The 26,702-nt window shown below is 50.7% G+C and overlaps 2 protein-coding genes across 3 annotated transcripts; both read right to left on the bottom strand.

Annotated features, from left to right (window-relative positions):
* Positions 1–412: 412 nt before the first annotated feature.
* KNSTRN (kinetochore localized astrin (SPAG5) binding protein) lies at positions 413–6,239 on the bottom strand. The gene is made up of 8 exons (XM_009556850.2): positions 6,119–6,239; positions 4,897–5,029; positions 4,062–4,118; positions 3,281–3,380; positions 1,960–2,074; positions 1,595–1,656; positions 1,378–1,452; positions 413–840 (listed from the first exon to the last, which is right to left on the bottom strand). The coding sequence occupies exons 1-8, from the start codon at positions 6,180–6,182 to the stop codon at positions 709–711; spliced, it is 738 nt and encodes a 245-aa protein (XP_009555145.2). The 5' UTR covers positions 6,183–6,239; the 3' UTR covers positions 413–708.
* A 2,995-nt stretch (positions 6,240–9,234) lies between these two features.
* Positions 9,235–25,305, bottom strand: DISP2 (dispatched RND transporter family member 2). Of its 2 annotated transcripts, XM_054067439.1 has the most exons (8): positions 25,155–25,305; positions 21,762–22,208; positions 19,447–19,476; positions 16,733–16,856; positions 15,939–16,054; positions 14,969–15,081; positions 13,950–14,047; positions 9,235–13,572 (listed from the first exon to the last, which is right to left on the bottom strand). In XM_054067439.1, the coding sequence occupies exons 1-8, from the start codon at positions 25,217–25,219 to the stop codon at positions 10,156–10,158; spliced, it is 4,410 nt and encodes a 1,469-aa protein (XP_053923414.1). In that variant the 5' UTR covers positions 25,220–25,305; the 3' UTR covers positions 9,235–10,155. The 2 variants fall into 2 exon arrangements, with proteins under 2 accessions (XP_053923414.1, XP_009555137.2); XM_009556842.2 differs by lacking the exon at positions 25,155–25,305 and having other exon boundaries at positions 21,762–23,192.
* Positions 25,306–26,702: the final 1,397 nt, after the last annotated feature.

Genomic DNA, 26,702 nt, shown 5'->3' with positions numbered 1-26,702 from the left:
GGAGAAGAGCCCAGCACCCACGTCACCACAACCTCCTTTCAGGCAGTTGTAGACAGTGATGAGATCTCCCTCGCTCTCTTTTTCTCCAGGCTGAACAGCCCCAGGTCCCTCAGCTGCCTCTCACAACCCTCGTTCTCCAGTCCCTTCCCCAGCTCCCTTTCCTTTTCTGGACATGTTCCATTCCCTCAATGTCCTTCTCAGAGTGAGGGACCCCAAACTGAACCCAGGATTCGAGGTGCAGCCTCACCAGCTCCAAGTCCAGGGGCGCAATCCCTTCCTTGTTCCCACTGGTCACGCTGTTTCTGATACAGGCCAAGATGCTGTTGGCCACCTGGGCCACTGCTGGCTCAAGTTCAGGTCAGAGAGCAGCTCAGCAGCGCTGCCTCAGGAGAAACACCACCCGTCTGCATCCTTCCAGTACATTTAATGATTTAACACCGCTCATGTGTACAACATGCCATAACAGACAGACAGACACACAGACAGACAGGCAGGGTGTGCATCAAAGAAAAGGTCCCAGTGAGGCCCCAGCTGCTGCAGGTGCAGAAACAGGAGCTGTGGGTGCCTGAGAGCAGCCAATCAGCAGGTGTGACCGCACCAGAGCACAGCAGCCCTCAAACACAAGAATTGGCTTTGTGTGATGCAGAAATCACTGAACAAGGAATAAACCACCCAAAAAATAGAGGCAGTGCAGTCCACCCTTGGGCCTCACATTGTCAGGAGCTGCTCCATCTCATCAAGTATCGCTGAACACTCCTTGATTTCTGCTTGGAAAGAGGAATGCTTCTCCAGGGAGCGGCATCTCTCCTTTTCAGCCGATTCCCACTTCACCATGGCTCTCTATGTGGAGAAGAAGACAACACGCAGCATGTTTTACTGACAACGAAGAACTGAGCAGTAAAGCCAAGCTCTAAAGCAGCTCCCACTACAGCATTTAACTCTTCAGCTGGGTCTTACCTCCTAAACTGAGGTTAGGGATGTCTTTCACTTTTGTTCCTTGAGGAAAATAGCAGTTTTCAGAGCCTTGGCCCATGGAGCCTGCCCAGATCCCTCTGCAGAGCCTCCCTACCCTCAAGCAGATTGATACTTCCACCCAGAAATTAATATTCCGCTCAGTCATTAATATCACTTCCATCTTTGGCTCTGTTTCAAGTTCAGTTGTATACAATTCAACTTGAAATGACGGCGATGAGAATTCACAGCGACCCAATAGAAATTTTGCTTTATTCCCTCTGTTTAGAAGGGGAGTAACACTCAGTTTCCTAAATGTATATACAACAAAGGATGACTGAAACTCTAGTTCATTTGGAGAACTGCGAGAAGCAAAATAGCTTTCAGAATCACCTGGTTGAGTCAGAAGGAAAGCCAGTGTCTTACCTGGAGCGCCTCTTTCTCCTGTGCAGCGGTTTGATTAAACTGCCTCAGCTCCTTGATGAGCTTCTCCGTTAGCAGCTGACAATGCAAAAGGAACGCAATTCAACACAGCGCCAGTGCGTGAGTCTGGGCAGCTGCCTCCATGGCAGCAGAAAGGGCAGCAGCACACGGCCCTCTCCAAGCCCATTTAACTCCTATTGCTATTCCAATATTCTATTACCCTTGTCTGGTTCCGGCATTCTTCTGTCTTCTCCTCCTCCTCCAAAATGTTGCTGCCTGTAACTGATTTATGAGATGCATTAGTGACCTCTAAAGCACAGACAGCTTTGCTTGTAAGAGCTAACAGCTCTTCCAAGTCCATTTCTACAGCAAGAGAGGCTTAATTACTTCCAAAGTTTATCCAGGACAGAGCCTTCTGCAGGAAGCAGCTTTCTCTCTCAAGCTAGAACAATCCCCTGGAGTTAGAGCAGCATTTCCCTAGCGAGGCAGCAGAATCCACAAGCCTTAGAAACAGTCACAGCAGAGAGAAAAAAGGAGTTCTGAAGGAGTAGTACAGGAATGGTGCGTGAAATGCATAGCCCTTACCAGGATCGATGTTTCTGCTTTCCAAAATCACCATGCAAGTCTCATGAAACTTCTTGAGCTTCTGAACTTCTTGCACCAGGCCTTCATTCTCCTCCTTTAACTCCTTTATGGTGCCCTGTCATTAACACAGGTTGGAAGGGAATCAGGTTTCCAAGGAGTTTCTTCTTGTTAGTCATTAATAATGAGTGTGATGCCAATGGCTTAATGGGCCTTCGCTAGAGTCAGATCTTGCCCTTCTGCCTCTAATACCACAGCAATTACCACAGCAGACACTCACTCCTGCTTCTTGATAGGATGAATACATTATCAACCCACGTGTCATAGCAATTCCTAGAGGAATTTTATCCTAGAGATAAATTCCTTTTTAGTAACCATTTCCTTCTGCTCCCTCCCATATCTATAAATAATTCAGCAGTTTGATGCATTAAAGAGCATATGAATGTTGCAAAGAAAAGGGCATTTTAGCATCTTTGTTCCCTGCACAGTTCAGATATTACCAGGCAATTGTATAAGCTGATCAACCGCACAAGTTGAATGTGATTCTCCAAAAGAATCAATACGCATGCGGATTAGGGTGATCCAGCTGATAGTGTCAGAAGCTTTGTGAACGTTTCATAGGTCTCAAAGGCTCTTCAAGAAATCAAACTGTGAGATAAGAGGAATGATCATCCCACAGATTAATAGTGGGTTGAGAACTAGCAAAGAGTGAGCTTTTACAACCAAAGGTTACCAGGAGGGCATCTTGCACAAGACTGAAATTGGCTAAGAGTGTCCTAGAGCGATGTGTAAGAGGTGGTGAATAATGAGGTGGTGAATAATGAGGTGCCAACTCTGAATCTAAATGTGATTCAATAAAGTCAAATCTGTTTGATACAGAACCCACTGAACAGTCTCAACTCTCCCAGCCCCTTAATCATCTCAGTGGCCCTTTGCTGGACCCTCTCCAGTACATTCATGTCTCTCTTGTACCAAGAGCCCAGAACTGGACTTAATAAAACTGTTTTAATAAAATGTCATGCGAGTGTATAGTTTTGAACTTGAAATGTTCTCCCACAATGAGTTTAAAATGGCATTAGAGCTCTGCTGACCACTTCACAGTGATCTGGATGAGTTATCCATCAAAATACACCTGCAGCTCTGCCAATTTTCAGATTTCCAGCAGATATCATGGGTGTCAGAGGAGAAAACCCAACCCATCCAAACACTACTGAGTTCTGATGGAGACTGAAAAAGGAGCACCACAATCCTCTGATCTGACCTTGTAGGGATCAGAATATAAGACTCACTCAATGGTTTATTAATTCCCCCTCCCTGTCCTTACCTGTGCTGCTGTTAGTCGAGAGTGTAGCTGTTGTTTGGCTGTTTCTAACAGCTGATTCTTGGTCTTCAGCTCTGCTTCTAGTTTGTACCTGTTGGGAGGTCTGCGGAGTCAAACATTAGAGATTTAGGGTGAAAATCGTAGAATTTCTTGGTTGGAAAGGACCTTTGAGAACATTGAGATCAACCATCCCTGTCCACTTCTCAACCATCCCTGAGCACCTCATCTGCCCATCATTTAAACTCCTCCAGGGCTGAGGACTCCACCACCTCCCTGGGCAGCCTCTGCCCGGGCCTGAGAACCTTTTGGAGAAGGAATGTTTTGGAGAAGGAACGTTTCCTGATGTCTGCTCTAAACTCACCCTGGTGCAACTTGAGGCCGTTTCCTCTCGTCCTATCACCTGTCACTTGGCAGAAGAGCCCAGCACCCACCTCACCACAACCTCCTTTCAGGCGGTTGTAGACAGCGATGAGGCCTCCCCTCAGCCTCCTTTACTCCAGGCTAAACAGCCCCAGGTCCCTCAGCTGCCTCTCATAACCCCTGTTCTCCAGCCCGTTCCCCAGCTCAGTTCCCTTCCCTGGATGCGCTCCAGCAGTTATCACACACCTTCTCTCTTATTTCCACAAAAAACACCCTTTTTTGAACCATTTGCTCTGGTTTCTGACCAAGAGCTTTAATCAGGAAACTCGGCAAGAAAACTCTACACAGGTCAGAGCTCATCACAACCCTCTGAGAAGGAACATTCCTGTATGAGGGCAACCGACAGACATTTGAGGAAACGTACCCTCTTGTAGCTGTCTTTTTTGAAGGCTGTTCCACTTTCTTGGCAGATTTAGGCAACCTTAAAAGATGGGTAAAACACAATTACCAGAAGAACGCTGCATTCTTGCAGATTACCAAGTCTGGCAAAATCTGCAAAATGCTAAGTCATCTTTAGGAGAGAATCACAGAATCATTTAGGTTGGAAAAGACCTTTAAGATGATCAAGTCCAAACTTCAACCTGCCAAACCCACCACTAAACCATATCCCCAAGTGCCACATCCCTCAGATGCTCCAAGAACCCTTGTTCTCCAGACCTTCCCCTATCTCCGTTCCCTTCTCCAGATGTGCTCCAGCCTCTCAATGTCCTTCTTGGAGTGAGGGCCCAAAACCGAACCCAGGATTCAAGCTGTGGCCTCACCAGCGTGGAGTACAGGGGACAATCCCCTCCCTGCTCCTGCTGGCCACACCATTTCTGATCCAAGCCAGGATGCTGTTGGCCTTCTTGGCCACCTGAGCCGCTGCTAGCTCATGTTCAGCTGCTGTTGACCGACACTCCTAGGTCCTTCGCTGCCAGCAGTGTTCCAGCTGCTCTTCCCCAAGCCTGGTGCATTGCATGGGGTTGTTGTGGCCCAAGTGCAGGACCCAACACAATGTTGTTGACCCCCATCCCATTGGCCTTGGCCCATCAATCCAGCTCATCCAGATCCCTCTGCAGAGCCTTCCTGCCCTCCAGCAGGTCTACACTGCCACAGAACATGGTGTTGTTTGCAAACTGACTGAGGAAGCACTCAATCCCCTCATCCAGACCACAGATAAAGAAATGTAATGACTAACAAATACATCAAGTGTCCTTTACCCTTGGTTTGCAGCTTTGAAGACACCATCTGCTGGAACGTTTGAGCTGAAGTTAAAGTTGGGATCCTTGTTGAACTCTAGATCCATTGCTTTGCTAACGCATTGTTTCTTTGAAGGAAAAGTCATTTGCATTTCTGCAAGAGAAAGACAAGAGTGAAAACACCACAGCCTGTGGGAGATGCCCATCATATGCAGAACCGCTGGATCTCTTAAGCCTTCAATTTGAGATAAATCACTGTTCTGCCTGGCCAGAATGGACGCTTTAAGGTAGCAAAAACTAAGGGTGATCTGCAAACCTGACCCAGGATGAATGGTCCAGAACAAGCTGCAGACACTGTTAAAACACAGTTACCAGAAGAGCACTCTGGGAAAGTATGAAAGTAATAACACAGAGGTGATAATCAAGGAGGTCTCAAAACACACCACAGGGCTCCAAGCAAAGCTGCTCAGTACTGGACACAAAACAGACACAACCCACTTGAAAGTCTCAGTTAAGAGAAATTCCTAGATAATTCAATATGAGTCAGTACAGAGTAGAACATGGACCTGTTGGAGCGAGACCAGATCCCTCTGCAGAGCTTGGCCCACGGATCCAGCCTGTCCAGGTCCCTCTGCAGAGCTTGGCCCACGGATCCAGCCTGTCCAGGTCCCTCTGCAGAGCCTTGGCCCACGGATCCAGCCTGTCCAGATCCCTCTGCAGAGCCTTGGCCCATGGATCCAGACTGTCCAGATCCCTCTGCAGAGCCTCGGCCCATGGATCCAGCCTGTCCAGATCCCTCTGCAGAGCCTTGGCCCCTGGATCCAGCCTGTCCAGATCCCTCTGCAGAGCCTTGGCCCCTGGATCCAGCCTGTCCAGGTCCCTCTGCAGAGCCTTGGCCCCTGGATCCAGCCTGTCCAGATCCCTCTGCAGAGCCTCGGCCCATGGATCCAGCCTGTCCAGATCCCTCTGCAGAGCTTGGCCCATGGATCCAGCCTGTCCAGATCCCTCTGCAGAGACTTGGCCCATGGATCCAGCCTGTCCAGATCCCTCTGCAGAGCCTCGGCCCATGGATCCAGCCTGTCCAGATCCCTCTGCAGAGCCTCGGCCCATGGATCCAGCCTGTCTCTCTGCAGTGAGGCCGATGCTGGATCTCCTCTGGATCCCACCCCGCGCCGGGCCAGGAGCGGGTCCCTCTCCCCTCTCCCGTCTCCCCCCATTCCCTGCGGTCGGTCGGAGCACGAACCCGCGGCCTGGCCGGGCCGGTGAGAGCCGCTGAACACGGGGATGCGGGAGATCTCCCCGTCCATGGCCGCCGTTCGAATCCAACCGCCGCGCGCGCCGCGGCTGTGAGCGGAGCTCCTCCCCGGAACAGCCCACGAGCGCCCCCGCAGCCCGCGGAGAAACGACCCTTAAATCGTTTAATCGAGTGACACCTATCGATTTACCCATTTTTTTGGTGTTATTATTTCTGCAGGAAGTTTCATTGTTGTGTGTGTGTAACTGGGGGATAATACGCCCGGGTTGTGTGTGTGTATTGTGTGTATCAGTCCTGTAAGACATGATGAACACCTGCCTTTGGGCAGAGAAAAAAATTAATGTAATTGAACAGAAAGTGCGATCAGTGCGGCAAAAGGCGTGTGAAGAGGGAGGGAGAAGAAGGGTTTAAAATGTATGTGAAGAGAGGGAGAAAGAAGAAAGACTTAAAAAGTACATGAAGAGAGGGAGAAAGAAGAAAAAATTAAAATGTATGTAAAAAGGAGAGAGAAGAGAGATTTAAAATGTATGTGAGGAGAGGGAGAAAGAAGAAAGGTTTAAAATGTACTTAAAGAGAAGGAGAGAGAAGAAAGATTTAAAATGTACGTGAAAAGAGGGAGAAAGAAGAAAAAATTAAAATGTATGTGAAGAGCGGTAGAAAGAAGAAAGGTTTAAAATGTACTTGAAGAGAAGGAGAGAGAAGAAAGATTTAAAACGTACGTAAAGAGAAGGAGAGAGAAGAAAGATTTAAAATGTATGTGAGGAGAGGGAGAAAGAAGAAAGGTTTAAAACGTATGTAAAGAGAAGGAGAGAGAAGAAAGATTTAAAATGTATGTGAGGAGAGGGAGAAAGGAGAAAAAAGATTTAAAATGTATGTGAGGAGAGGGAGAAAGAAGAAAGATTTAAAACGTACGTAAAGAGGAGAGAGAAATATTTAAAATGTACTTGAAGAGAGGCAGAAAGAAGAAAAAATTAAAATGTATATAAAAGGAGAGAGAAGAGAGATTTAAAATGTATGTGAGGAGAGGGAGAAAGGAGAAAAAAGATTTAAAATGTATGTGAGGAGAGGGAGAAAGAAAAAAAGATTTAAAATGTATGTGAAGAAAAGGAGAGAAAACAAAAGTTTAAGTAGCAGTGGTCATCGGTTGTGTGTTTAAAGTTAAAGCAACAAGAAAAAGTGCCTCTGATTTGTAAACTTTTAAAACTCTGTGGGCAGGGACAGCTTGGACAAGCTAATGTCAGTAATCAATGGCAATTTGATTATTAAGGAGGTATTCTTTTAATAAACTCACTTAACGTGTCTGTGTATTGATGCTGGTTACATCACCTTCATACTGGTTAAATATACAAATTCATATAGATTCTGGGAAATACTGATTAAACATTCATAGAATCACAGAATCATGGAATAGTTTGGGTTGGAAGGCACCCACTGCACTGGTGCCTTGAAAAAGCCGAAGTCAATAATCAATGCCAATTTGATGATTAAAGAGGTATTCTCTAATAAACGCACCTAATGTGTCCCTGTGTTGAGACTGGTTACATCACCTCGATACTGGTTAAACACACCTATCCATATAGATTCTGGGAAATAGTGATTAAACAAACATAGAATAGCTTGGGCTGGAAGGCACCCACCGCACTGGTGCCTTGAAAACGCCAAAGTCAATAATCAACGCCAATTTGATGATTGAGGAGGTGGATATTTGAATATATCCGTCTAATGCGTCCATGTATCGAGGCTGCTTACATCACCTTGATACTGGCTAAACACACAATTTCACACAGGCTCTGGGATATACTGGTTAAACACACATAGAACCATAGACTCATAGACTGGTTTGGGTTGGAAGGGACCTTAAAGACCATCTGGTTCCAATCGCGCCGCCACGGGCAGGGACACGTCCAAATCAAACACCAGCAAATCCAGCTTTCTAGGGCTCGTTTTGGAGTTTCGGGAAGAGAACATCCGTTCTCAGGGTTGGGCAACACGAGGCAGCGCTGCCACCAATGTGTGCAGCGAGGCAGGAGCAGGGACAGAGGAGATTTACATCCCACTCCCACGGATGACCGCCCCCAGCACCTTACGCGCAGCGCGCCGCCATGCCACGCCCGCGCTCTTCCCGCCGCTATTTGAAGGCAGAGGCCCCTCCCACCGCGCATGCGCAGAACCCCGCCCCGCGCTCTCTTCCCCGCCGCCTCTATTTGAATCCAACCGCCCGCGCGCGCCGCGCGCATGCGCAGCCGCGTCCTCCCGCCCGCCGGGGTGGCGGGGCGGGGTGCTCACTCTCTCGCGCCGGCCACGCCCCCTTTCGCGGTGGCCGCGGCCCTTCGGGGCCGTTTGGCGGAGAGGGGCGCGCGCCGGCGGTTTGGCGGCCCTTCCCGCCTCCTGGCGAGGTGTGCGTTTCATAGATTCATAGAACCATGGTTTGGGCTGGAAGGGGCCTCCAAGCCCATCCAGTCCCATCCCCTGCCATGGGCAGGGACACCTCCCCCTGGATCAGGGGCTCCAAGCCCCATCCAACCTGGCCTGGAACCCCTCCAGGGATGGGGCAGCCACCACTGCTCTGGGCAGCCTGGGCAAGGGCCTCCCCACCTGAACAGCAAAACATTTCTTTCTTCTCACCTCAATCTCCCTTCTTTCAGCTCCAAACCGTTCCCCTCATCCCATCCCTGCCCTCCCTGATCCAGAGCCCCTCCCCAGCTTTCCTGGAGCCCCTTTCAGTGCTGGAAGCTGCTCTGAGGTCTCACCGTGGCTGCCTCCAGCCTCCACAACCCCAACTCTCTCAGCTCTTCCACGTATTGGAGATGCTCCAGCCCTCAGATCATGCTCGTGGCCCTCATTTTAAAGGTAACAACCTCCTAAGCAGGGTTGTTACCTTTAAAAGTGTGTATTCCCCCTCGGCACCAGGCAATTGTGGCCTGTCACCCACGGAGCAGGAGGGTGTCAGCGGGGGCGAGGCTTTTTAAGATGCACATTTCACTTCTGGTGGTTATATTGGAAGCACCTTAGGCACCTTAAAGATGAAGGAAATGAGCCACAGTTGTGTTGGTGCAAATGAAGCATCACTCAGGTTTAGGAAAGTTTGCTATAAGCATTTATTTTATGTCAACTTGTCTAGAGAATGTTTTCTTTCTGAACAGATAAAGGCAAAGAAGTGTTGATTTTCCTGTTTGTCCCTGGTAGAGAAAAAAGTGAAATCCAAGATTCACCAGATACACAAGTTTTAAAAAATTACATGTTTGTGGGGAGCGCCTGGATTGGCCTCGAGGGATGAAGGTGACACACAAAGCACCCGAGTCACTGAGGGGAAGGGACACCTTTCTCAAAGGGGAAATCACGCACCAAAAACTTTTGGCAGCACTAGAATTTCTTCAGATAAAACATACTGAAATCGATACTGAAAGTAGTTTCGGGCTGGATTCTGCAGACTCCGCCGTGATCAGTGAGAGACTGCATCAATTCAGGAGGCTCCACGAGGTCTTCTGTAGTGTCTGAACTATTTTGGTGGGCTCTGAGAACCTGGACTTCACACAAAGCAGTTTCCTATTCAGTAGAAAATGAAAGACACTCTGATTTTTCAATTAACAGTACAATCTTCACTTGATACCCAGATTTTCAATAGCTGTGGGGTTGGGGTTTTTTAATGTTTTTATTACACAAGCTCTTTGTTGTTAAATACCTGGGGAGATTCACCTTATTATTTCTCTCCTGTGTGACCTTGACAAGGAAAAAATCTAATCACCTTTTAGGAAATGACAGAACAGGTTGACAGGATACGCTATGAATATGGCACCAGACACTGGGAGGTCAAAGGGCTGCACTCCATCAAGACTGATCTCGCGTCCTCTCACTTAGCGTCAGATTTGCTGGTTCTGTGAAAACACAGGCGTTTGCGCAGCTGAAATACTAAGAAATAGTCTCAGCTCTAGGAGAGGTGGGAGGAAAAAACCTGGTATTTACAGTTCCAAGGAGACTTCAGCTTCCCCTTTCCCTAGTGATACGGCTGTGTTCTCTGCAAGGTTTCAGCTGTTGTAACCAGAACTTTGTGCGCTGGATCGTTTGATCCAAACATCAGGCATGTCTGGTTGGCTATTCGGTAACACCACTGGCCCTTCACTCCCTAACCCAAAACGGTTTTTCCACGAAGAGCTGTTCTGCGATGCTGCTGGAGAGAGATCAAGGACGGTCTCCCTCAGGTCCAGCCGCAGGGTATCTCTCTTCCCATTCAAGTAACCTCTCTCCGTTTGACTGTAGGAATCAGACAGCTCTAAGGCATCAGGACAGGAACTGGCTGATTCAGCGAGCTTCAGGCCTTGCTCAAAATCACTGATCGACGTCTCGCTGGAGATGTTGAGCATGTCAAAAGAGCTGCCGAGAGAACAAAGGCATCTGTGAATTTTGTAGATGTCAGCAGCGGGGAGGTGGCTGTTGTCTGAGGTATAATCCGACTGCTGATGGGCAGTGTCGCTAGAGCACTTTGATTTATTGAGCTGCCCTTCTTCTTTCATGGCAGTCGGCTGGGTATGGTCCAGCCCAGACCCATCCCAAGCTTTTGGACCGTATTTCCAACATTGACAATCTCGGCAGAGTCTCTCCCTGTGAATTTCTGCTCCTGAGCCACTGTGCTTGTACGGAGAGGATGTTTGCAAGGCAGGACACTGGCACAGGCCACCCTGCTGGTCTCCAAGGGTCTCCTGCAGATTCTGTCTCTCTCTTTCCAGAGAGGGGTGCATTCCTGTTCTGGGGCATCTGTTCTCTTCAACTTGTGTGTCTTCAGAGAGCACCGAGGGCCGGTTGGACAGCTTGCTCGTGGAAGTGCTGTTGTCAAAGCTGTCACTTAGTTTTCTGGACAAGGGCTGGAGCTCGTATTGCTCGTTTGCAGTGTTGGACTCCTGGACCTTCCGCAACCGGTTTTGCTTCTCACTCCCACCACAAGCGAAGCTTCCGTTCAGCCCGGCATCATCAGAGTAGTCTTTCATGGTGTGGGCACAAGGCCAAAGGATCTGCCCGCAGTTCTTCTCTGGGCCGAAGAAACAGCACAGGGACTGGAAGAAGAAGCTGGCAAACCCACAGCTGATGCACTTGATCATCATGATGAATATCCCCAACTTCCTGTACGCCAAGACTGTGGCAGGCAACATAATGACCCCTGCAGAGAAGAGAGCAGAAGCTGCCATGGCCGTGGCACAGCTCATCTGCTTCAGGGAAAAGGCCACTCGGCTCAGGCGGTCCGAGTGGGGGCACAAGTGGTAGGAGATGCAGTAATTGACAGTGAAGTCCACAGAGAGACCTACTGCAGCTGAAATGAAGAGAGACTCCACTGCATTGAGCTGCCACTCCAAGAGGACCAAAAGACCCACGGTGACCAAGACAGTGCCTGCAATGGCAGTAACAGAGAAGACGCTAAGGAGAACGTTCCAAGTAGTGAGCAGCAGCACCACGAAGGAAACGGCTATGGAGAGCCCCATGACCACCATCATTTCTGTGCTGAGACTGTGCTGGAGGTTGTATAGCTCCAGTTTACTGGTAAACCACCCGTTCTGAAGCCCCACGGGGGCAGTTTTCATTTCCTCCGTCACCCAGAGGTTGATTTCCTCATAGAATTGTTTGGCTTTGCTGTAGTTGAAGCTATAGTGATAAACAGTTTGAAACTGCAGCACTAAGGCAGCGACATTTCCCTCCCCATCAAACCTGAGGCCCAGATCGTATGTTTCTGTCCCTTCCCTGCCTTGTTCTAGGAGCATCATTTTGATGCAGTGTAGGAAGACTTCGCTTCCATATGGGAAGGAGAACTGGTTGCAGCAAAGGTTGAAGCTGTGGTCTCGCTGAGAGCACTGTCGACTGTCCATCCACCAGAGGAACTCCTCCATGAAGCACACAGTAGATTTCTGCTCTGCATCAGGGTAATAGAAAGTTTTGTTCTTCACTTTTTGGCAGAATTCAAGGAGCCACTTCTGGGCATCAGGGTTTTGGATTGTGAAAGTAGCATCTGTCACTAGGGTTCCGTTGCTTTTTGGGTTGAAGTGGTCCCCGTTATCCACGGGCAGAACGCCCCAGACTATGGTGACAGGCATGCGCTGCCCTTCTCCGTGCTCCAGCCTCTCGAACATGAACTGGTGGCAGTACTCGGAGTCGTACCTCTCAAAGGGGTGGCTCAGCCTAAACACCTGCACAGACGATGTCTCGAGGGTTGGGAGCTTGAGTTTGGGGTTGGAACACGAAATGTAGGCACCTCCTATCGCTAAGGCAGCAAACCAGCAGATCCAGATGTACCGAAACTTGATGACCCCACAAGGCAGGAGCTTTTCAAAGAGCAGCTTGGAGGTTTTGGACAGCATGTTCTGGAGGCCCCTGAGAATGTAATGCAGGGACAGAGCGACTCTCTTGTGGCCAGTGTCATTCCAGTAGTCCTCTGGCTTGTAAACGCAGGTCGTTGCTATGTAGCGCTCATGCAGCACAGCCGAAGAAGGCAGCCACGTCATCATGAACACCAGACTCACCAGCATGGAGGTGCCCATGTAGACAGCAAAGCAGCGGATGGCTATGATATTGCTGATGTAGCTGGCATAGAAGGCAGCACCCGTCGTGAAGCAAGACGCCAACATGAGATATGCAAAATGGTGCATGGTTTGACTCACCCACTGCGAAAGCCCAGCGGAAGGGTTCTGGCTCTTGCTGAGGTTCCAGAGGTCAAAGAAGACAAAGGTGTGATTGGCACAAATGCTGCTGAGAATGATGACTGCTGTCAGGTTGATGAATGGGAAATAGGTGAATCTGAAGGCCACCTTGTACAAGAAGTAGGAGATCATTAACGAACTGACCATAGCGAGCAGGACCATCAAGGTAATAAAGACCGAGCGTAAGTAAAAAGAAATGCTTAGAAAAATAGCTAATATTGCCAGGACTGGGTACTTCGTATCTAGTAGGAGATAGTGCTGGAATAGTTTCTGCTTAAGGCCCAGGTCCATTCCGGTGATAGAAGTGTAGTTATCAAACAGATCCCAGGACTCCAGATTGTCTAAGTAGATCCCCATCATAGATGCGCCTTTCCTTGTAGGCAAGAACAGCAGGCTGTATTTGAGGGACGGCACTTGGTACTCCATTGTCTGGGGGCTAAGAAAGTCCCTGTCGACCAAGAAGTGAAGCAGCTGGTAAATGGCATTGAAGCGGGTACATTTTTCTGGGACTTTGGCGCACTGGGAGTGTTTCTTCCTCACTGGCTCAGGGCCGATGCAAGAGGGGGTGAGGATGCCTTTGTGGTAGTCTGGAGCGCAGGCTCGGAGGAGGGCCAGGGTGTGGGCGATGTCTCCTTGGGTTATCTCCAAACACGAAGACCTGTTGTACAGGACAGCAATGTAGTTCCCCAGTGACCAGCTCGGGCAGCATTCGTTGGCTTCAGTCCGTTGACAGAGGTCTCTAAAGTGAACGTGTGAGCGTATCTGAAAAAAGAAATGAGGGAGTGTCATGTCAGACCCTCTCTGCACACTTCCTCTTGCAGCCCCATAGTTTTCCTTGCTCCATGCAGTGATTGTCCCCTTGAGGTGTCCTGGTCATGGCTTGCCACCCTCCCCTTTGGCTTCTGGACTGAGCTCTCATTCAGTATCTGCTTATTCCTGTATTCCTGAATACCGCGGCTGCTTCTTTGCAGCTGGACAGATGGAATCGCCCGGGTATTGCTAAGTAGGTAGAAAGCTTTGGAGTCCTCTAGGCTGAAACCTGCTTTGTAGCTTATGTTATTTTTGTCTGGCTCCCTTTCAGCTAGAGATTAAAGATTATGGCAGACAGAAACAGGACAGCATGTATAGACGTTACTGACCTTGTCTTGTTCAATTTGACACATGGACTGAATAGCTTGCAGGTTCCATAAGCTTCCAGCAGTTGTGGACATGAATACCAGCTGGGAATAGCTCTTTTCTGAAATCAAGGAGGGGAAACAATTTAGAAATGAGGATTAGGTAATGAAGATGAATCAGCCAGGCTGTTTGGAGTAGGTTCTGGGCATAGAAAACAACATGTGTACATATCTCTATCCGCTGTCTGTACGACTGCTATGGAGGAACAGCCTGAAGGGAAGGAGGCCAGGGAGACAGCAGCTCATAGTGAGTGGTAGCATCTGCCTGGTGTGACCTGATCTCTGCTCCTCACCCGTCTGTCAGCAGCCAGAGAGCAGCAGTGGGGTGTTTCCAAACAGTGCTCGCTGCTTTTAGTGAGTGTTGGCATCTGGTTCTGCTCCCCTGTCACAAGTGAGGAGCTTGAGTTCAGCCAGGAGCTCCCAAGGACCTGCGGGTTTGTTTGGTTTCAGAGGTGGAGTGGAGGCAGGGAAGGAGATAAAAATACCTGCCTGCTCTTCCTCTTTCTAGTATCCATTTGGGGTGCCTTGGAGTTTTCCTCTTTTTTCTCTCGAGCTTTTCCTGCTGCTTACTCTTTTCAAGAAGAGAAGAAGGAACAGGGAGGGAGTGGGAATGGAAAGGGAGTGGGGCATATGCTGTTTTTTCAGAGTGTTCACTTTGATAGGGGTAAACAGTGAAAACACAGCTCCTTTGACTGGTGCTTTTAAGGCCAATTTCTATCACGGAAAAAGAAGTATGGCAAAAAGTTTAGGAGAAACAGCTCTTTGCAGGGATTTCAGAACAAGCCTTTCCTAACCTCTCAGTTACAAAATGCTGGAAGATCCCTATCCAAAGGGTGGCTCGGCTTTCACGGGGTGGTGTCACACCCACTGCTGTCTTAGAGCACTTTAAGAATGCTTCCCGGTGTCCGCAGCCCCTGTGACAGCTCTGTGTGCTGTTGAGTTCTGGTCTGTGACACCAACTACTCCATCAAGGTTTCACTCACCTGGGGGACCACAAAAGAAACCATCAGCTCCATAGATTTGCTCCACCATTCTCCTTGTCCTTGCTTCTTGTTCCCCCTGAGCAGCCTTCTGTCCTCTGCTGATGTCATCATAGCTAGGAAAAGATCAGATTAATTGTGTAACTAGACATCATCTGGCTCCGAGTTACGCTTGCTGACGAGGCTCTGGGGCCACACATAACACTTCTGCGGCAATAAGAGTCGTGAGGAGCAGCTGAGGGACCTGAGGCTGTTTAGACTGGAGAAGAGGAGGCTGAGGGGAGACCTCATCGTGCTCTGCTGCTCTGGGAAGGAGGTTGTGGTGAGGTGAGTGCTGGGCTCTTCTCCCAAGTAATGAGCAATAGAGAGAGGAAGTGACCTCAAGTTACACCAGGGGAAGTTCAGATTGGATATCAGGGAAAATTTCTTCACTGAAAGAGCCATGAAGCCCTGGCAGAGGCTGCCCAAGGCAGGGGTGGAGTCCCCATCCCTGGAGGGGTTCAAAATTGTGTGGCTGTGGCACTTTGGGACATGGTTTAGTTTGCACGGTGGTGCTGGGCTGGTGGTTAGACTGGATGAGCTTAGAGGGCATCCCAACCTCAATAATTCCACGAGTGTATGAAAGAGCATCACTTGGATGGGAGCATTTTGGTACTGGGGTGACTGTGCCCCTTTATTGGGAACTGCATGAGGCTTAGTGAGAAACTGTGTCCCCTGGTGCAGCCCTGCCATGTGGCCTCTGCAGCCTTTTGAGAGTGAACAGGGAAGGGAATGCATGAAGAGTTTAGATCCTAATTCCTGGTTTCCAGAATATGGAGTCCAAGTCCACAGCGGGAAAACAGACTAAACTCTCCAGTGCCTTGGTCACTTGTAAACATAGCATTTGTGTTGTAATTCACAAAGATGTCTTGGAACGTTGAATCTGTAACTTTACAGCCAACATCTTCCTCATCCCCAACCCAAACTCAAATACCCTTTCTTCTCAGCATAGGGAGAAAGGGAAAAGGTCTTCTCGTAGCCCGTCTGGCTCTCCACGTTCCTCCACACAATGAGCTTTCTGCCAATGTCAGTGTCTCGTGGCTCGAAACCCTGCAGCCAAGCAAAAGGGGTTTGTCATCAGCTTGCTGTCTAGTTTAGCTTAGCTTTCCTTAATCCTCCTCCTCCTCAACACAGAAACTGTATGAGGTTATTACTGCATCTTGGAGAGAAACATAAATGGAATTTTCCCTGGAAATACAGCATTCCAGAGCTGATAGAAAAAAATATTTCTCCTTTCCTTTCCTTTTTGGGCAAGGGTGGCTCCACTTCTCTCTCTGATCTCACAAGACTCTCCCTCTCCTCTTCTTCAAGTAAAATAGTAACTTACAGACATGGGAAGAACTTTCCTCATTCTGGACAAACTATTCTTATTCTATCAGGATTCTACCATTAACAAGAGACAAGGATAACTTTGGAAAATGTGGGATCCTGCATGAAAGAAAGGACCCTGGGCAGCAATGCTCAAAACAGGGCAGCCTCTCCCTCACACGCAGCCTGGAGGAGCCAAAGCCAGAACCTCCATCCAATTTCCACCCAATCTAGCTTGTCCTTTTGGACATTTATTCTACAGACTTTAGTGTCTTACTCAATTTACTGTCCTGCCTTGCTGCCTCCACCTGTGGAGAAGGAATGCAGCACAGGACCATTTTGTTTGAAAAAATATATATATCACTGGTTGGCCCTGGTTTTTCCTTACGCTTGTGTTGGTGTATTGTCCGGGGGACTTACCATCAAGGGTTCTGAGAAGTCGGGCAGGTTTCCAACAAGCAGCCCAGCTAACGTGCAAACCAGAGTGGTCACCGAACACAGCCCCAGCACGGCTATGGGCCACTCCGCAATCACTTGGGAATAACTGGAACCAACAGGAGAAAAGAAAATGCAGCTGTTAGGGCTCTTCTGCTGTTAGAACGAAACCTGCTACCGAACCACTGCAGTGTCAGTAAAAGGAAGTAAAGGGATTGGGGCTTTCTGGTTTGAGCGCCTATTTATTGAAGAGCTTGGAGGCTCCAGTACAGCTATTAATGAACACATTATCCCTCCAACTGGAGGCTTGCAGGCAATTCTAATTAACTCGGGTAATTACATTTTGCCTTTCTACATTTTCCTGCTTTTTCAATCAGAAATGAGAAAAACCAGACACTTGTTTCCTAGGGCAAAATGAAGCTTTAAATATTTAACTGAAAAGACTGCATTTCAAAAGAGCTTCTTCCTCTTTCCCCCTCCATTGTGCAATGCGAGCTGGGAGCTGCCAGACGGTTTGGCCTGCAGGTTTGCAACCTGTGGACCAGGAGATGTCCTGAAGATTCCCTAAAGAGAACTGACTCAGGCAAGTCAACTGCCATCGGTTTAAATTCTCTCACTATACTGGAGCCTGCCTTACTGTTGGGAAATGCATGGATAAAACCAGTTTGGGAACCGCCAATGTTAGGAATGGCAGCAGCATTCATGGAGAGCGCAAGCGGCTTCTATGTCCGTGGGATGAGCGAATCTCACCCCGAGATCTCAGCCTCAAAACCAAGCGCTGAGCCAACAACAAGAGCATCTGCAAATGCAGCGGAGTGATTTTCCTTCAGGGTTTGGAATACACATCCGCGTGGAATGGTGGCACACACAGCTTTAGTGACACTTGTATACAAAACCTTTCCAAAAAAGCAGTTTATTCTGGCCAAAAGTTTGTTTAGCAGTTACCTTTGTTCTTAAGAGCTGGTCTAAAATTTTCCATTCCAGCTCTACTTTTCCTTTGGGACAAACTGTCTCTCCTGCAGGACAATCTATTAAAGTGACTATCCTACTATTTTTTACCACTGCAGTTTTCACTGCCTCAAGATTTTAGTCTTCCTCAAAATTATCATAGTATCATAGTATAGTTTGAGTTGGAAGGGACCTTAAACGTCATCCAGTTCCAACCCCCTGCCATGGGCAGGGTCATCCCACTGGCTCAGGCTGCCCAAGGCCCATCCAACCTGGCCTTGAACACCTCCAGGGATGGGGCAGCCACAGCTTCCCTGGGCAACCTGTGCCAGTGTCTCACCACTCTCATAGTGAAGAAATTCTTCCTAATGTCCAGTCTAAATCTGCCCCTCCCCAGTTTGTACCCATTCCCCCTCGTCCTATCCCCACAAGCCTTTAGGAATAACCCCTTTCCAGCTCTCCTGTAGCCCCTTCAGGTACTGGAAGGTTGCTATAAGATCTTCTCTGAGCCTTCTCTTCTCCAGGCTGAACAACTCCAACTCTGTCAGCCTGTCCTCGTAGGGAAGGTGCTCCAGCCGTCTGATCATCTTTGTAGCCCTCCTCTGGACCTGTTCCAACAGCTCCATATCCTTCTTACATTGAGGATTCCAGAACTGGACGCAGTATTCCAGTGGAGGTCTCACAAGAGAGGAACAGAGGGGCAGAATCCCCTCCCTTGCCCTGCTGGCCACGCTGCTTCTGATGCAGCCCAGGACACGGTTGGTTTCTGGGCTGCGAGCAGACATTGCCGGCTCATGTTGAGCTTCTCATTGACCAGCACCCTCAAGTCCTTCTCTGCAGGGCTGCTCTCAATCACATCATCCCCCACCGTGTACTGAAATCGGGGATTGCCCCGACCCAGGTGCAGGACCTTACACTTGGTCTTTTTGAACCTCATGAGGTTCTCACAGCTCCACTTCTCCAGCCTGTCCCTCTGGATGACATCCCATCCTTCCGCATTGGCAAGTACACCACTCAGCTTGGTGTCATCTGCAAACTTGCTGAGGGTGCAGTCAATCTCTCTGTCAATATCATTGATAAAGTTATTAAACAGCAGTGGTCCCAGTACGGACCCCTGAGGGACACCACTCGTCACGGATCTCCATCTGGACTTTGAGTCATTGACCACTACTCTCTGAATATGACCATCCAACCAGTTCCTTATCCACCGTACCGTCCACCCATCAAATCCCTCTCTCTCCAGTTTAGAGAAGGATGTTGTGTGGGACTGTGTCAAAGGCTTTACAGAATTCTAGATAGATCACATCCGTCATTTGGTGGAGAATGCGGGCATTATCTGTGAAGCGGTTAGGTATTGGGGTGGGTTCGAGGTCTGCATGGGCAGACTCTTGCTAGTTCTCTATTCTGGTGTATTTCTGAAATGTAAGAGATACTTTGTTCAAAAATAATAGACAACTATTTGGGCTTTGGGGGGCAGTGAAATATTGTATGGATCAGAGGCAGACACCTGCCTGGAGAGCAGCTATTGAGACAGCATTGCTATTCATTAATGCAGGATAAATTAATCTCGTGAGCAGATTGAGGTTTTTCCAAGCGGATGGGAAGCCCAGAGCAGGGAATGCTGACCTTGACTCTGCAGCTGGGGCTGCCGGGGATGACAGCAGCAATAACACCCTGTGTCTCCTAACAGCAGGGTAGGAGAGCAGTGATAATGGAGTAGAAGGACAGGAAGCTTTTGATGTTAAACGTACCTTTTTGGCATCCTGAAAGCTTTGTCATGTCTGCAGAGAGAAAAAAGAGATGGTTCATTTATTTTTTCCTGGGCAGCAGAGCACTGGGCTATTAATGAGTGGGGTAACTCTTCCCAGGGCTGTGAAGCAGTGCACCGAGCCATGGCTGCACGAGTGCCAGCACTACATGAATTATTTTATTGGACAACAGAGTCCTTTCCTCTCTGCTGTTATTTTAACCAAACAGGATGGGAAGCCACACAGTCACTCCTAATTTTTGCCCCTCCAAGAAAACCCTGTAGAAAGTAACAGACATTAGCACTGAAATATCTTAGAAATTGCACCACAACCCTATCCATGAAAATCTATGTTTTAATTGCTTTCCTACTGAATCTTTACATTGTTCTCGACATGAGCGCACGTCTCCATCAGATTTCATCCGCTGGGCCAGTGATGCCTAGGGACAGCTTTTATTTCCTGTTCAACGAGGGTTTTCCAAAAAGCTGGCTCTCCCTTGTCTCCTGGGCCCTTCTGAATATGGTGTTTGCCCAGCCCAGAGGAGCAGGCGGACAGTGCAAGAGCTCCAAACATTTTGCTGGGTTTCCTTCACAGAGGAGCATTTGTTTTCCTACTTGTAGGGCTCTGAAATAAAGCTCTGAAATAAATTCCCTGGGGGATCCCAGGGCCCATTTGTTAATGAGTCCCTGAGGGTGAGCTTTCCACTGACACCTTAACAACAAAGCTGCAGATTCTGTCACAGTATCTGAAGGATCTTTCATTCTACTCTCTTTTTTCCTGCAATGTTCCCTAGAAACATGGCCCGTCATGGCCTTGGGTTGTGAAATGCTCCCAGCTGTGGCTTCCTCCTCTCTCTGGAGTCTTGCCAAGCTCTGCTCAGCAAGCCCTCCCTCCTCCCACGCTCTTGGCTTCAGCCGGGAGAAGGGGCTGCTGCACTGTGACAGCTGCGTGGGCCCTGGCTCCCTGCTCCATCCTGGACAGCCGGCTCTGACCCTGCAGCACCGCGTCCTTCCTGGCAGGTTGGGAATGCAAGACATGGATAAGCAGCCGAGCAAAGTTCCCCATGGAAGAGTGGCACGTGTAATAAATTACATTGTGTTTTCCTTCTTGCACTAATGCTCTGCAGATGTGGGAGAGAGGGGAGAAAGGAAAATCCTCTCCGGATTACTGAAGAGAGGTCTCTTTCTGGCAGCGCCCTGCCCGCCTTGTGCTAATTCTTTCACAATAGCTTCTCAAGCAGATTTGCTTGGATTAAAAACCCCATTTGAGCGTTATTATGTTATCACTTTTCTCTCTGCAGTGCCACACGTTCTGCCGGGGATTTGCAGTCCAGCTGCGGTTCCTACTTAAATAACCTGTTGCGGAGAATGTGGTTGATCTTGTTGATAGGGTAGAAGCTACAAAGCATCCAGGCTCCACTGCTCTGACTGCAATTGCTCTACACTGCAAACACAAGCAAATTAAATCCTCTGTTAACAGCTGGAAAATGAGCCCATGAAGGGCTGTTGTGCCTCACCCTGCACTGCCGTAAAACAGCCAGGAAGGCATCCTGTGCCATCTTATCAGACTGTGGCGCCTGCTGCCGTAGCACAGTGATCACGGACTTCAGTGCAACAGTGGATTCGGAAAGGCACAGGCAGGAAGGAAGGATGGTGCTGGCCAGAAGGAGGTTGTAGCTCCGGCTGTGGGGCATTCCTGTCCCGTGTGCATCCCTACAGTGCTGCCCAAGCCACATCCATCCACCAAGTCACAGGGGTGCTCTGCATTTGCCCAATTCTGGCATGAATGATACTGAATTTACACCCTCGCTTCTGCCCAACCTGGAGAACCAAATAATCTTCCCCACTTCTGTATTTCTCACTGCTCGGCTGTCGCCAGTGTTTACCCCCTGCTGCCTCTCCCTTCTGGCACAGACAGGAGCTCTGGTGGGGACAGAAAAAGGAATACCTCTGCTCTTGTCACTGAGAAACTCCACTAAGATAAAGGATTTGCCAGCTGTGTCTTGTGGTGCAAAAGGAGAAAATACAGAGGTCACAAAAGATGGGCATAATTGGAGCTGCATGATCTAGGAGTGACCGAGTGGCCTTGGCTTTATCAAATGAGTCACCTTGAGAAGCCAATCCTGCCTCTCCCTGGTGAGGGAACAGCAGCTCTGCACACTTTCCGCAGATATCCTGCATCCCTCGTGGCATTTTGGGGCAGCTGCTGCCCCAAACTGAAGGGCAAAACCATGTTTCATGCATCCCTTCCCCAACTCTTCTCTTCTCACCACACATGCGTTTTGGAAGCCCCCGATCCTCTCACTGTGTGCCTCTTACCTAACTGTTACAACGTGATGCTGCACCAGCTGCCGCTGCCTGGGGGACCACTGTTTCCAGGGGGTTTCTGAGGCCTCGTGGTGGGAAGCTGGCAGGGGATCACTGCTGGAAAGGTGGGAACACAGCATGGGCCTCTCGCCATGCCCTGGGAGCGTGGGCAGACCGTAGCTGCCTCGTGGCTCCTGCTGGTTGCAGGGGTAATACAGGGGATGCTGCTGCGAGTCCGGGGAGCTGGATGGCACCTGGCCGTTGGACTGCGTGGAGACGGGCCCAAGCGTGTGGCTGGAGGAGGGCAGGTGGTCTCCCCCGAGCTGGGGGGATCCAGGGACAGGGCAGTGATGGACTGGGCAGATCTTTTCCCAGGAGGTGCCACTGTAGCTGAGCTCAGTGTTCCCAACCTCTGGCATGGCGAGACAGGTCTGGCAAGGTCCTGTGTTTTGTTTTTCTCTGTAAGAGAAAATAAAGGCATGGTAAAACAGCAAAGCAGTAGAAAGGCTGCGAGGGGAGTCACATCCTGCAAGCTGCAGACTCTCCCAGGCCTCCCACATAACATGGCCTAAAGCCTCTCCTGCTCTTTGCTGTGCCCAGAGCCAGGCTCAGGGCGGAGCTGGATTCTGCTTTTCATAAAGACATCCACAAGGCGCTCAGGGCTTCCAGCTGATGTTTTGAGAGCTGTAAATGACGTTTTAAGAATGGGGTTTTATTCAAATGGAGGTTTTCTCTTTGAACACACAGCAACCCAGCAGCGGATCTCGAAAGTAAAAAGAGCTTCTCTGCTTGTGTTTGCTAAGGAGACGTGTGCCCTTTCCCAGATGTTAGGGAAGGGTTCTTTGCATTGCGCTCTCACCTGGTTATCTCATTCCCCAGTCCAGCTGACAGGCACCTCTGGAGCGATTCATCTCCTCCCAGCCTCGTGCACTGAAACAATGCTGCATGGTTGCTATTTGTTTTGCTTTTTCGCTCTAGCAGCAGGATAGCGCCTATCCTCGAGGAGACCCACAATCTTTTTGTTAATGAGACTCCTGAGTGTGTTAAATCATCATGAAAAATTAATGAGCCTGCAAAACTCTGCTTCCCACGCCGTCTGCCAGGAAAAGTTGAGGTTTATAACCCTTCCCATCGACTCAGCTGAACAGCTGTGCCTTTACCCTGGGCAGTGCCAGCCACTGCGGGGATGGGTTTGGGTGGTGGGGTACAAAGGGCTCCAGGTCCCCATCCAGCCCTTAATGCTGAAGGCTCCGCAGAAAGATCTGTACAGGCTGGATCCATGGGCCAAGGCTCTGCAGAGGGATCTGGACAGGCTGGATCCATGGGCCAAGGCTCTGCAGAGGGATCTGGACAGGCTGGATCCATGGGCCAAGGCTCTGCAGAGGGATCTGGGCAGGCTGGATCCATGGGCCAAGGCTCTGCAGAGGGATCTGGGCAGGCTGGATCCATGGGCCAGGGCTCTGCAGAGGGATCTGGACAGGCTGGATCCATGGGCCAGGGCTCTGCAGAGGGATCTGGGCAGGCTGGATCCATGGGCCAAGGCTCTGCCAAGGCTCTGCAGAGGGATCTGGGCAGGCTGGATCCATGGGCCAGGGCTCTGCAGAGGGATCTGGGCAGGCTGGATCCATGGGCCAGGGCTCTGCAGAGGGATCTGGACAGGCTGGATCCATGGGCCAGGGCTCTGCAGAGGGATCTGGACAGGCTGGATCCAGGGGCCAAGGCTCTGCAGAGGGATCTGGACAGGCTGGATCCATGGGCCAGGGCTCTGCAGAGGGATCTGGGCAGGCTGGATCCATGGGCCAGGGCTCTGCAACCATTGATGTGAGGTTCAACAAGGCCAAGTCCTGCACTTGGTCCACAACTCAATGGGCTTTGAGATCCCTTCCAACCCAAACTGTTCCATGATCCTATGATTTACAGACACGCCTGCTCTGGAGTGAGGCAGCGATCATCTGTGCTTTATTGCTGTACATTCCAGTTCCCGAGTGAGCAGCAGGAGTGAAGTTCAGAATAAACCCACTCCAGATGGCTTCACTCAGCCCTGTAACTTAACTGCTACGAGCTGCAGCTCACACTTCAAAAGACCGGTTTGAAAGAGCAGGGATTACCCAAGAGAGCCAAACTGACAGGGCTGCAGTGACAGCTCTGACCCCACTGAATGCCCAGGATTCAAACCAGTGCTGGGCTGTGTCCCAGCCACGCAGCGAGACCCACAGGCACAGCAGCTGCAGGCTGAGACCTTCTGAGCTGTCTGAAGAATCATAGAATCATGGAATGGTTTTGGTTGGAAGGGACATCAGAGCCCACCTAGTCCCACCCCCTGCCACGGGCAGGGACACTTCCCACTGGGTCAGGGTGCTCCAAGCCCCATCCGAGCCATGGTTCCCTGGGCAAGTGGGCAATGTCCTGGGCTGGCCAGCAGTGATACTCCCTAGCTCTCCTTCTGAATTTGTTTGCTGTCAACCGAAGAGTTTGCTCTGGTCAAACAGACCCCGCAGAGTGCAGATCTGCTGCCTCCGGTCTAGCAAGTGGCATTGTGCTTGCAGATTCGGGGATGGCTCCTCGCCCGTGGTTACGCGCTTGTTGATGCTTCCAGAAAATGATTCTGCCAGCCTGGTTGGAGAAACCCATTACGGAGCAGATGGCGCAGGGGGAGAGGGTGAGGGCTGCAGGGTTTGTAGGGGAGAGCTTGGGGGTGAAAACCGTGTGTGCCGGGAGCCTTGCGCAGCGAAGACACACACGCGCCAAGCTCCTCCAACAATGGCTTGGCTGTTGCCGCAGAAGGAAGAGCTCGCTGTGTTGCAGGTTACAAACCTGCCAGGGAGGCCATGCCAGGCAGCCACCCCCGGCACGGTGGGCTCCATGGGCTCGGCCCAGTCTGCCTGGCCCCGTGCAGAACAACCAGGGCAGCAGCCGGGCAGCGCGGCTCTGCCAGCCCCAAAGCCGAGGGCTCAGCAGGCAGCGAGGGGCTCTGCCTGCTTACTCGGTGGGAGACAGGGACTCGCCTCAGCCCAGCCCCGGTAAAACCCCGGTGGCACGGGTCACCTCCGCACCCCCAGCCCCGGCAAACCCCTGGTGGCACCGGCCATCTGTATACCCCCAGCCCCCGTAAAACCCCGGTGGCACCGGCCACCTCCGCTCTCCTAGCCCCAGTAAACCCCCAGTGGCATGGGTCACCTCTGCACCCTCTGCCCCGGTAAAATCTCAGTGGCACCGGCCACATCCGCACCCTCTGCCCCGGTAAAACCCGTGACACCGGCCTCTTCCTCACCCGCAGAGCCGAGGGTGGCAGCAGGGAGGCAGCTCCCACCCGCCGGGGCACCGTCTCGGCCCCGCCGCCCGTGCTGGGTCGGGATGGACCGCGAGGGGAGGGACCCCCGCAGCCGGCGCGGTCCCCGCTCCTACCTGGGCGAGGCGGGGCGGCGGCGCGTCCCCTCGGGCGGCGGCTCCCGGCTCGGCGCGGCCTCCATGGCGGGGCGGCGGCCGGGGCGCTGTCCGCACCCCGCGGTGCTGAACGCTCCCGGCTCGGCGCTGTCCGCACCCCGCGGTGCCGAACCGGCGCTTGCGCGGCTGCGGAGGCGGTGCCCGACGCGGGCGGCCAATGGCCGCGGGGCGAGCGGCCCGGCAAACCCGGGGAGCCCGGCGGGGGCTGCGAGGGGTGAGCAGAGCCTCCCTCCCTCCTCAGCACCAGTTGGGATGGGGATGAGCGTGCAGGGCACAGGACTGGAGCTCAGGGGCATGTGGTGGTGCAAGGAAGCAGGGTCCTCTCCAAGGCAGGAGAGGGACTAAAGTGCCTCACCCAGCCCCAAAATCCCCTTCCCGTCCTCACCCTGAGCAGCGCATAGTTCTTTACGAAAGATGTTGCCTGGGGGTGCAGTAATGGAGGTGGGGAGTGGGGTGGGGTGGTGCTGCAGATTCAAACATTGCACAGATCCCTTTGGGTGCCAGGTCCCTCAGCTCAGCAGTCTGCTTTGACGCAAGGTGAGAAACCTTCCAGAAGTGCTCCCAGACCCACGTGGCAGGTGCAGGGCAGCATTTTGAAGTGTGTGGGCTCACCCTCTGGATTTTAGCAGTGTTAAGTAAGTAAGTGATTTGTTGAAGCAGATGGCATTTTTGAAGCAACTGAGTTGAAGACATGGAGAACACAAGGAGTTAAGACATGTTCCTCTCCTTGCAGAACCTTGCTATCATTGTCTATTGACACCATGACACTGCACCGTGTTGTGGGATAGCCACATGTCGTCTTGTGTCATGGGGAGAGCTTCCCATGGAGCTTGTAGAAGGTGGCTGCTCCTACTGCAACCTCTCCCACGACAATGACCATGACATTACTTAAACCAGGAAGGGCCTGGGCCTTCCTCATGACAATGTGTACGGACATGGGAGTGGCAGTGACCATCTCCCTTCTTATCTCCCTGTATGTGGCCATGATGGTGGCCATGACCTTCTCCATTCTCATGGCTATCCCTATGTCCCTCACTCTGGCCGTGACCTTCTTTTTCATGAGGGTGGCATCCTTTTTGCTTCACATGATACAGAAAAGCTGAGGCAAAAAGGGAGAGTATTAAACATGAGAGTATCCTATAACTCCCACTAATCCTCTAGCTGCTTAGAATAAGCCCTTCCTGCCTTAATGACTTAAATGCCTGAGACAGTTTAAAGAACAAGAAGCTTTTACTAATGCTGGGTGGACGACCCTCTCTGACCGCCTCTCCGAACCCAGCAGGAGGGAGTTCCCAAGGACAGGTTGCAGGCAGTGCTGGTGTCCCAGTGCAGTGATCCCTGCTGGGCTGGGTGGTAGGGGACCAGCCCGCTTTTCTGAGCCATAGCCACAGAAATGTTGCATGCCTGGTAGCATCAGACGAGAAGCAGCTACAGCGTAGCTCACATTATGTGGCCCAGCAGGAAAGACTGAGACCTGATATCTGCTGAAAAGATTGGCTGCTATGAATG

This window comes from Cuculus canorus, chromosome 5 (assembly GCF_017976375.1).
Source record: "Cuculus canorus isolate bCucCan1 chromosome 5, bCucCan1.pri, whole genome shotgun sequence".
In the NCBI taxonomy this organism is placed as follows: Eukaryota; Metazoa; Chordata; class Aves; order Cuculiformes; family Cuculidae; genus Cuculus; species Cuculus canorus.
This window is presented reverse-complemented; position numbering and strand designations above follow the sequence as displayed.

Bases quoted from the DNA above. Each gene is read 5' to 3' on its own strand.
- KNSTRN (XM_009556850.2), bottom strand. From the start codon at position 6,182: ATGGACGGGGAGATCTCCCGCATCCCCGTGTTCAGCGGCTCTCACCGG. The intron at 1,657-1,959 runs GTAAGGGCTATG...CTCATAAATCAG, and splicing joins AAGCAGAAACATCGATCCTG to TTACAGGCAGCAACATTTTG. The intron at 1,453-1,594 runs GTAATAGAATAT...TTGCATTGTCAG, and splicing joins AATGCCGGAACCAGACAAGG to CTGCTAACGGAGAAGCTCAT.
- DISP2 (XM_009556842.2), bottom strand. From the start codon at position 22,309: ATGTGGGAGGCCTGGGAGAGTCTGCAGCTTGCAGGATGTGACTCCCCT. The intron at 16,857-19,446 runs GTACGTTTAACA...TGTTGGTTCCAG, and splicing joins GCTTTCAGGATGCCAAAAAG to TTATTCCCAAGTGATTGCGG. The intron at 16,055-16,732 runs GTAAGTCCCCCG...GCTTGGCTGCAG, and splicing joins ACTTCTCAGAACCCTTGATG to GGTTTCGAGCCACGAGACAC.